This window comes from Cucurbita maxima, unplaced genomic scaffold (genome assembly GCF_002738345.1).
Source record: "Cucurbita maxima cultivar Rimu unplaced genomic scaffold, Cmax_1.0 Cma_Scf00016, whole genome shotgun sequence".
NCBI classification, from domain to species: Eukaryota; Viridiplantae; Streptophyta; class Magnoliopsida; order Cucurbitales; family Cucurbitaceae; genus Cucurbita; species Cucurbita maxima.
The window spans coordinates 1,496,850-1,506,730 of NW_019272032.1; the positions used below are offsets into that span (position 1 = coordinate 1,496,850).

The window sequence follows — 9,881 nt, forward strand, 5'->3', positions numbered from 1 at the left end:
ATTTGGTTTCTTTCTTAGTAATAGATTTGGCCGACGCTAAACTTTCCATATGAATAGTTATGTTAGATTTAGCAAAATTCGAATATTTTACGTTATGTCATTGATGTCTTGACTAGATGAACCATAAAACGAATTTTAAACAGAGAATAATATATATGCATTTAGTGGTATAAGATGAACAAGATAAACAGTTTTATAGATTATACAGAAGATGGGAGGGTATACCAGGCTTTAACATTGGCCTTTTGTTGGATTCTCTCCTTTGTTGATATAATTTCTCAATATTGCAAGAGAATTCATTCCCCATCTTCACTTTGATGATTGGATCATTGCCTATCAGATAGCAAAGATGAACAGACCCTGCAACAAAGTTGAAGCAAAAAACAACCTTGAGACCTCTTATAGTTCGAGTTCAATGGAAGTAAAGGGCTATCGTTTTTTTAATCTTCGTGCGTGTCTAAACCAGCTCGAATGCACCTTAACTATTTTCAAACGACAAGGATTAGTTTCAATCCGTCTTCTAAGTTTTTTTATTATTTACATGACCGTTGTCGAGACAATCAGATAACTCACTTGTAAAAATTTAGAGTGTTTGAAGCGATTCTTCATGTAAGGGAGGGCCCAACTCGAGCTGGTTTCAAGCTTTTGAAGGTGTTCCAGAGATACTCGAACATGAAAAGAATCAGACCGAAGAGATACAGGAAGAAAAAATGCAGTCTCTCCAACAAGAAAGGTTGGGTGGAGACAGTGCTTCCTCCTCCTTCAGTTTTTAGTGTTATTAATGACATTCTCTCCTCCATCCACCCTGTTAGAAACAACAGATTTTTCAGCATTTCCAAGGAACTGTAACGGCCCAGACCCACCCACAGCTAGTAGATACTGTCCTCCTTGGACTTTTCTTTTTGGGTTTCTCCTCAAAGTTTTTAAAACGTGTTCGCTAAGGAAAGGTTTCCACACCCTTATAAAGAGTATTTCGTTCTCCTTTCTAACCGATGTGGGATCTCATAGGAACCAAAGAGAAAAAAGTTAGAATGCTAAAAGAAAAAAATGTTCACATGAGTTTTTCTTTGGCAAGTTTGTCCAGTCCTGTGGGCTCATCTTCGTTTCTGAAGCTCTGATTAAGTCAAGAAGAGCTTGATTTACCTGAACTTTCACACAAATAAAAATTGAAATGTCTATCAGTTTCTAGTGAAAAACACGGTTTTGATCGATTCTGATTAAGAAAAAGTTATACCTCTTCAGTTCTCTCTCGACTGACTAAATGACCTCCATGTAGATCTACCATTCTAGCAACAGGATAAAGCTTCTCTGCAAGTTTTCTAGCATAGTATATTTGAGCAATAACATCTTGCCTGATCATCGAAAACCAATCATCGTTTGTAAAATATGTCGATGCAGCAAATGTTAGATGATAGAAACATGTTTATGTTCATACAGATTTGGATGTCAGACATAAGTTTCGTAGTGATTAACCGACGTGATTGTTTACCTTCCGTGAATGACTGATACAAGAAATCCAGCAGATTGAAGGCATTCGATCTCTTTGTTCGTCACTTTATGCGTCCAGCATGCATTGACTTGACCCGCAAAACCATAATCAGTCTGCATTCCTGTTGCTGATATACCTTTAACATATTCCTGCAAATGATTGTTTCAAGTTCACTAAGGCTCTAAAGCTTAAAGTATGTACTTATGTGTATACGTATGTAATGATAGACCAGAGCTATTGAGGCATTGATATAAACAATCAACATATGAAGATAGTGTCATAGAATCAACTACACTTTAGTTCTTAATAAGTTTTTCAAACATTCAGAAGTCTCTCAATATATGCTCATGGTTTAAACAAAATCAATCCATTTTGGCAGAGTGCTATCTAGGCATTCATATTTTAACATGTTCAGGACGTGATTATTATTATTTTTTTAGTACAACAAAGTGGGGCATGTCGATTCGATCCTCCAACTTCAAGGAAAGGATTACATGTCGATCACGACCGACTTCGGCAATTTGAGAAGGGATTAGTTTTGCTCACGAGTTGAGACTCAATCAGACCCCTACTACAACAGCCATTGGTTCTTTGTTTTACTTATTCCTCTAAGTTAAAGTCATTTTCATAAGGAAGTTCAAAAGAATTTTCTTGTAAGAGGGTTCGTGGATGTCGGACTCCTCCTTTTCGTTCATGATTAGATTCCATACACGATGCTCATTGGCATAAACACTTGGCTATTGTCAGGTAATATCATGGTTTACTTTCGTTTCTGTGAACGTGGATATATATCGGTATCACCAAACATGTATGCATATGTTTGTGATGGAATGTTGTAAAGTTCCAAACTAGTTGACAAAGAAAACTATAACCCAACAAGGTAAGCTTCAGAATCCATAAAAAAAGACACTTCTAGCTCCATATTCCCTCCTTTTTGGGGAGGTTTCAAGAGGAGAGAGCAGCTAGAAAAGACGGAGTGGGAGCGGGAACAGGATACGAGCAGGTTTAATAAAAACCAGAATCCAACTAACAAGGTATACATAAAACCAGTCAAGAATGATCCTCCCATCATTACATACCCGATATAATACCGCTCTTCTTGTTTCAAATCCAACGAACTCCTCAAGATATTCCTGCACCACAAGATACAAATTTTGTTAAAACTATTCATCGACTCATCCTCATTTAAAGTCGGGTTGCAGATAACAGAAGACGAACATGATGATTAACTTTACCTTTGAATAGTGTGTATCCAAATCAACACTTGCTCTTTGTTCAGGAGTCTTGGCCTTTAAGAATCGGACTGCAATGTCGAATGTTTGCCTGTCAAGCTACAAGAATAATTTGTTCCTTAAGAACCAGCTCAACCACAACAGAACAGCATTTTGGTTGGATTCCTTAAAGTAATGTAATGTTTTCTGAAGATTATGTTACAAACAAGCAGCTAAGAGTGGCAGCACAAAATGTTTATTAAGGTACCTTGGGGCAACATTGAAAGCCTCCACCAGTGACATTGAGCATGGCCAATGACTTGACTCTTTCAGGCGCAATAGCAGCTAATTTGCAAGCTATCATACCTCCTATTGATAGAACAAAACATTAATAACTATATCTTGTTCATGAATCATTGAGCAGAGTTACAAACTCACTCACTCACCCATGGAATGACCAAAGATATGGACCTTTTCCCATCCCAAATGATCCAATAAGGCAATGGCATCCTGGGCCATTATCTTTGTTCTGCACAACCAAGAAGAAAAAAACAGGGGTTTATCCTTTTCTTTCTCTCTCGCTCAGGGTATTGGAAAATTGGCTTAAATCCTGAATTCTAATTGATTTCTCAAGACAAGCAACTAAGATAAGAGAGATTGAGAGAAGTGATTCATAAGTAATAGATTGTGGAACTCACGTATATTCAGATTTTTTGGTGGGGGCGGAGCTTCGGCCCATTCCCCGATTGTCAAATGCACAAACTTCGATCCCTCCGCCATCTTCGAAGCTGGCTTCTTCGCCGTCGCCCGCCGCAATCTGGTTACCGACGGTGTTCCGATTGCCGTGGTCATTCGGCACATCGGTGCCTGTAAGCCCTTTGATTTGGGGGTTCCATGAATCGTGGGTTCCGGCCAATCCTATCCATTATTGATTCATCCATTTAAGAGCTATCAGAATGAAATTCGAAAAAAGCAGAAATCGAAAAGGGAAAAACAGAAAAATGGAACAATCTTGAAGAGACCTATTATGAGGAGGACCTTGGTTGATCCGCGTCCGTAAGTTCTGTAGAAAATTTTGATTGCGGTGTTGATCTTGGCGTCCTCCGCGCCTGTGGTGCTGGTGTTAATCTCAATGAACGGCATATTTGGAAGCAGATGAAGAAGACGAAGAAGAAAATTGGGGATTTTGGAAATTGGATTGTGGAAGAACCCGAAGAGGGTATTGAGTGGTTGGCGCGAACACGCGGCGGATACATATTGGGAACCAATCAAGAAGGTCGGTAAACAGCCAAAGGTCAAACGGACGGTGGCGGAGCTTCATTTCCCTTTTGACTTAAAAAAAGTAAAAATTAAAAAAATATAAATTATCGGAATAATGAAACGATGATGTAAAAAACGAAATTTTGCAACGTTACTTTTTCGCTAAACTTTGGAAAGGATTTTCTTTAATCTTACTTTATAATTAACTATTTGATTAAATTTATACCAAGTAATTTAAAAATTACAAAATGGTAAATTTAATTAGTTTTTTTAATAATTAGTATGATTTTAAAAATAAAATATTATAGGAACTAATAACAATTATAATAATTATATTAAAAAAGAGACCATATCTAAAATTAGTTGATAAATATTAACCTTATAATGCATCAATAAGTTTTTTTTTTAATATAGTTTATAACGAACACTCTAAAAGTAAGAATAAGTAAAAAGAAAAAAAAGAAAAAAAAACTTTTTTCTATGAGCACAAAATCAAATTTGTAACAAAAAAAAATTCTTCGATTTTATGGAGCCAGTGATGATCAGAAAAAAATTGTAATCGATTTGATAATGATCAAGTAACATTGCTTTTTCGATATGAAGGCGACTTGTGTTACTTATATGCCGAAAAAGACAATAAGAACATGTTCGAGATTGATTAACGAATAGCTAAAATCATGTTTATCCTGCCTCTTTAGAAATTTTAAAAAGGACGGAAATAATTTTGATCATTCTAAAATAATTCTCGAACTATTAGAAGTCAAATATGACTATAAGGACTGTCTTGATCAACCTGTCTCTTGTTCATAAAGTATTTTTGCATCACAACTAAACAAGAGGAAGCTGAGTATGTTGAGAGACGAAAGGCAAGAGCAAGCAGCTAAAAAAGACACCATTTTTACACGGACACATGCCCTTTTGTGTATAATTTACAGTTTTCTTTTGCCAAGAGTTGGCCAAATATAACTTAACACATACAAAGGCACTAAATATTTACAAAAAGTTTGGAAGATGATGTTTTCCCAAGAAAACTAGTTGCCTTGACCAGGGAATCCAAAGCAAACCAGAGAATGAACATGCCAGTTTGGATGTTACGAAACTCAAAAAATGGGAACCAACCAACCCGTCGTCCATCCAAGGAGCAAACTGGCACCAGCAAGACCCAATCCCAAAGCAAAAGCGATTTTGTACATCGTAAACTTGCGACTGTATCGGCCCTGTTTCTTCCTTTTGTCTCTAGGCTGATAAAACTGCCTGTCTTTACAAGGGACCCAAGGCAAGACATCTGAGAACAGACCAGTGACTGGATGTTCTTTGCTCCTAAGTTGAAGGCAAATGTTCTCCAGCTGCATCAACTGGAACCACTGTTTGTAAGCAAAAAGTTGGGTGGCTTGTCTGAAAAAGAGTGAGACAATGTGCTTCTTCTCTGTATCTGCTTCCTGTGCTGCTTTCTCAGCTTCCCTTGCTCGAGTTTGTGAATGGCAAAGTGCTTCCAGCAATTGGGCTTTGCCAACATTCAGATTTGAAATACTTCTTGGGTTGTTTTCTTCATTACTAGTTCTGCTTATGCTGTCATTACAGATAGAACGTTATCTTTTTATGGCTTGGTAATCAATTGTTTTCTTTCAAGCAACATAACATATATTCTTTATGCTCAAGCCTTATCTATGCAGGATCCCCAAGACAATGGGAAATATAAGAACTGGAGAGCAACCCCATTCGGACAGAGACAAAGATAATGGAGATATAAGGGAGCATGCAATTAAAAGGACAAATACGGTTCAAGTAAACCTACTAAAAGATCGCTCGATCAGAGAAACTTCTTAGAAAAACTGGAAAAGATAACGAGAAAGCAAAAAAGAAATGCATGATTTGTACTCGAGCAATACCTGAAATGATTGTGATGATGCCGTGGGCGACCTACTTTACTAACAATGGACCGTCTCTCACCCATGCCAACTGAAGGGTGCATTCCCCTGTTATATTCATCCAAACCGGAGAATTGCGTCTCTGTAAATGATGAAGTGAGAAAGCAATCCTGCTCAAAACATTCAAGACAGGTAGATTGGTCCTTTCTCTGGTGTCTGGTTCGTGGTTGAGGAAGATCGCAATTTTCCAAGTTTGCAAGAGACTTCCGGGCAACAAAGGAAGCCAACTCGTCTTTACTAGCAGATTGCCACCATGGTTTAGTCTTCTCAGTTCCTGTCCAACGCGACTCCAAACCAGAGACCTTCTCTCCTTGCTTGGAGACCTGACTGTCAAAATTGTGCAAGTCCGTAAAATCATCCTCTATGTAGTGGAACTCATCCATGCCATCTATTTTCTTGGTCGTGTTTACTGACTTATTATTACTCATAACCTCTGTGGCAACATAATTCTTGCAAACTCCATAATCAAATTCTTCTATGTTTCGATGTTCCTTACCAGATACAGTAGTTTTATTTGCAATCTGAATGCTTGAAACATCCACTTCAGCCTGCAAAGCTTTTGCCCATCCTACTGCAAAATCTTTATGGTGCTGAACATTAGGTTGCTCATCTGTCTCCAACTTAATGCCAACTGTTCGATAGAACGTTGGAACATGATCAGCTTTGGTTGGGGAATAAAACCCATGAACTCTATGATTAGATGCAGCATCACATTCTGACTTTGAGGAAGACGGTGGAGTTGTCAATAATTTTGAAGTTCTGTAGCCATCACCTTGGACAGGGAAGTGGTTTCCTGAATGCTTTCGAGGAGGCTTCGCTTCTGCTGCAGCCATTACTCAAACATCCAGGACTGGTTTTATACAGACGAGACAACCATCAGTTAGAAACTTAGACATGATGTTCAATAACACAGAAGTTTGTAAACTTTATGTTTACATATAAAACAGCTAAAAGTCAAAGCCCATTTGATTCAGATGGAAAGAACCAGGCTATCAAGCTCAAGTAATGAAATGTCCACATCTAGAAACTCCATAGCACTAGCAAATAATGAATCAAATCTCAATGATCAAGAAGATATGTTCTACCAATTCATTAAACTCAAAAGGGGCTAGGACTTAGACAGCTGATTTGCTTAGCTTTGACTGCATATATCTACTAAGAATTGAGAAATATTGGAAATAACTTCATCGATAATCATATGCAAAAGAAAATTGACGCAAGAAAGGTTGGGGACTTCTGACCGATTAGCCTTACCACATGCCTTCACAAGATCATTCTTAGAGACCTCTTCAATCTATTGAAGAGGGTTTTGCCATCCACAATTACAGAGTTTCAATCAGCATCGGTGGAAGGAAGGAAAATCTTGGATGCCTTTCTTGTAAGGAATGATTTCATAGAAGAACCGCAGAGCAAGAGAAAAAAAGGCGTGGTCATTAAGCTTGATGTTGAGAAGGTGAGGGTAATTAAGCTTGATGTTGGGACTTTCTTCAAGAATTGTTGAAAGTAAAGGGCTTTTGTATCAAATGGAAGCTTTGGATAAGAGGCGGTACTCTTCTGTAAATTTTTATATAATCAACAATGGCAAGCCAAGGGAAAAAATCATGAATTCAATCGCCCTTAGACAAAACGATCCCTTGCCTCTTTTCTTTTCATCATTTTTATGGATTGTTTTAGGAGGTTGTTTTCCTTTGCCTCTGACAAATGCTTGATAAATGGTTTCAAAGTAGGAGACGATAATCTGCAAATTCATCATGTATTGTTTGCTGATATAACCATTCTCTTCTCCATGCATGAAGAGGAAGACAATGAAACTCTGTTCAAATTTTTTAGACTCTTTGAAGAAGCTTCTGGTTTTAATGTCAACCGGCACAAATCAGAACTTCTTGGGTATTAGTTGAGAAGCTGGCTGCATTGAACAGGCTAGTAAGTTGGTTGCAAAGTAGGATTGTGGCCATAGACTTATTTGGGTCTTCCCCTCTATGGTGACTGGTAAGCCTATGGCTTTAGCAATTTGGCAGCCTATTAAACAAAATTGACAAGAGGTTTCATTCTTGGCATCACATTTTTTGTATGGTCTTAAAATAGGGGAAAGAGTTTGTCTCATCTCCTTTGAAGGGCTAAGGTGAAAAACCCAATTCTGGAAGGATGGCTTGGTATCATAGACTTAAAAATGTGGAACAAAGCTCTCTTAACGAAATGGACATGCAGATTTTGTCATGAAAAAGAGGAATGTAGAAAGGTGATTAAAGCCAAATTCAGATCTTACCACTTTGATCTCAAAATGGTCCCTCGTCACTAGGCTTCCACAAAAAAGCCCATGAAGCTTCATTCTTAAGCACAGTGACCTTATATTTTCAGAAACATTCACAACAAAGTTGGTGATGGAAGAGAAACTATGTTCTAGCAGAAAGTTGAATTTTCTTGGTTGTATACCATAGCAGAAACAAAGAGTGCTTCCATTGCAGAAGTTTGGGACAAGACAAATAGCTCTTGTTTTATGAATTTTCATAGAAACCTCAAATAGATGAAATTTCAGAATGGGCTTCTCTATCTTAGCTCATCTCCCCTATTCAGCTCATTGACAGGCAAGACCATTGGGCTTGGATTCATGACAGAGGATCCATTTCAATAACATTTCTGGTTTCAGCCTACATCATGACATTATGAGTAGCTAGTTTGTCGAAGAAAGGCTGTAAACTCCTATTTTGGCTAATTCAGTGTAACCATATAAACACAATTCCATATAGATCGGACAAATGACTTTCACCCCTGGCTTAAGTTGAAGCAGTGTCAAGAACAACGAATCTCTTTATGATAAACAAATTCATTTTGCTAGTTCGTTATTACGGGTAGTTCCTACAAAGGATCAGACTAATGACGTATACAATACTTGAATTCTCGATGTAGATACTACATAGGTGGTTCTCGTCCTTGTGAGCTATAGAAGAAGACCGGGCAAGCGCCTTACCCACAAAAAATCAATTTTCTATTATATGGGCGGTTATTTGAAAGATTTGGAATGACAGGAACAAAGATTTTTCAAGACAAGGAAAGATCTCCACAAGAAGTCCTAGAGGCCCTGCTTTTTATGGCACTTTATTGGCGTAAAAATGCAGCTCCATTTAACAACTGCAGCCCTAATTCTCCCATATTCAATTGCAAAAGCTTTTCATAATCTCTTTCAATATCATTTCATTCTCCAATCAAAAGAAGAAAAAAAAAAAAAAAAACACTTCAATGATAATCATAACAAAAACAATCCAATGAACAAACTGATAATTCTGAAAATGGATATCCCCTACCAATAAGACACGATTATTCAAACAGCACGACAGGAATTCTACATAATTTTCTCTGATCCTAAACAACCCCCAAATTACAACAGAAAATAACCACAAAAATTAGCAAAATTCAGCCATCTTCCCGGAAGACGAGCAGAATCCACTTCAAATTTGTCCACTAAAAATCGATTGTCATCCCAGAAAGTGAACTCAATAAGTAAACACAGAAATAGAACAGTAATCGCGATCACAATATTATTAATATCGAAATCTGACGAGCAAAATCAAGAACCGAAACGCCATAGCAGGGAGAAGGTTACCGTGGAAAAGAACAGCGCGTTTCAGAGGTCCGGGGATCGAAATTGTTGGATTCTTAGCGACGTCTTCGAAGCATGAAGTCTTAAAGTTTACTCAACAAATCAGCAGTTTCATAAAACAAAAAAAAGGCTAGGAAAAAGAAAATGAAGGAACTGTAATATAGGTTAACTAATTTAGTTATAATTTAGTTAAATTAATCAGTTAACTAATTTAGTTATAATTTAGTTAAATTAATCAGTTAACTAATTTAACTTAACTAACTTAGTTATGATTAACTAATTTAGTTATTGAAGGAACTAATTTAGTTATATTTAATGAACAAAAATATTAACAAAATATCATTAGTTTAAACTTAATTAAAAAAAAATATATTTTTTAAAATGGTGAAATTGTG

At 37.1% G+C, this 9,881-nt stretch overlaps 2 protein-coding genes across 2 annotated transcripts; both read right to left on the bottom strand.

The window, feature by feature from the left end:
- Positions 1-117: 117 nt before the first annotated feature.
- Positions 118-4,020, bottom strand: LOC111491334 (putative aminoacrylate hydrolase RutD). Its single transcript, XM_023140218.1, has 11 exons — positions 3,723-4,020; positions 3,399-3,618; positions 3,147-3,229; positions 2,969-3,069; positions 2,725-2,820; positions 2,569-2,622; positions 1,490-1,638; positions 1,235-1,352; positions 1,056-1,143; positions 574-805; positions 118-360 (listed from the first exon to the last, which is right to left on the bottom strand). Exons 1-10 carry the CDS (start codon positions 3,841-3,843, stop codon positions 606-608), a joined length of 1,230 nt encoding a protein of 409 aa, XP_022995986.1. The 5' UTR covers positions 3,844-4,020; the 3' UTR covers positions 118-360; positions 574-605.
- A 769-nt stretch (positions 4,021-4,789) lies between these two features.
- LOC111491498 lies at positions 4,790-9,629 on the bottom strand. The gene is made up of 3 exons (XM_023140435.1): positions 9,490-9,629; positions 5,850-6,738; positions 4,790-5,529 (listed from the first exon to the last, which is right to left on the bottom strand). The coding sequence occupies exons 2-3, from the start codon at positions 6,719-6,721 to the stop codon at positions 5,061-5,063; spliced, it is 1,341 nt and encodes a 446-aa protein (XP_022996203.1). The 5' UTR covers positions 6,722-6,738; positions 9,490-9,629; the 3' UTR covers positions 4,790-5,060.
- Positions 9,630-9,881: the final 252 nt, after the last annotated feature.

What these genes read in the sequence shown, in the direction of transcription:
- LOC111491334 (XM_023140218.1), bottom strand. Translation starts at nt 3,843, where the DNA reads ATGCCGTTCATTGAGATTAACACCAGCACCACAGGCGCGGAGGACGCC. An exon ending in TATCTTTGGTCATTCCATGG is followed by an intron (nt 3,070 to 3,146) that starts GTGAGTGAGTGA and finishes TTCTATCAATAG; the next exon opens with GAGGTATGATAGCTTGCAAA. An exon ending in TGGATACACACTATTCAAAG is followed by an intron (nt 2,623 to 2,724) that starts GTAAAGTTAATC and finishes CTTGTGGTGCAG; the next exon opens with GAATATCTTGAGGAGTTCGT.
- LOC111491498 (XM_023140435.1), bottom strand. Translation starts at nt 6,721, where the DNA reads ATGGCTGCAGCAGAAGCGAAGCCTCCTCGAAAGCATTCAGGAAACCAC. An exon ending in CATCATCACAATCATTTCAG is followed by an intron (nt 5,530 to 5,849) that starts GTATTGCTCGAG and finishes CTGTAATGACAG; the next exon opens with CATAAGCAGAACTAGTAATG.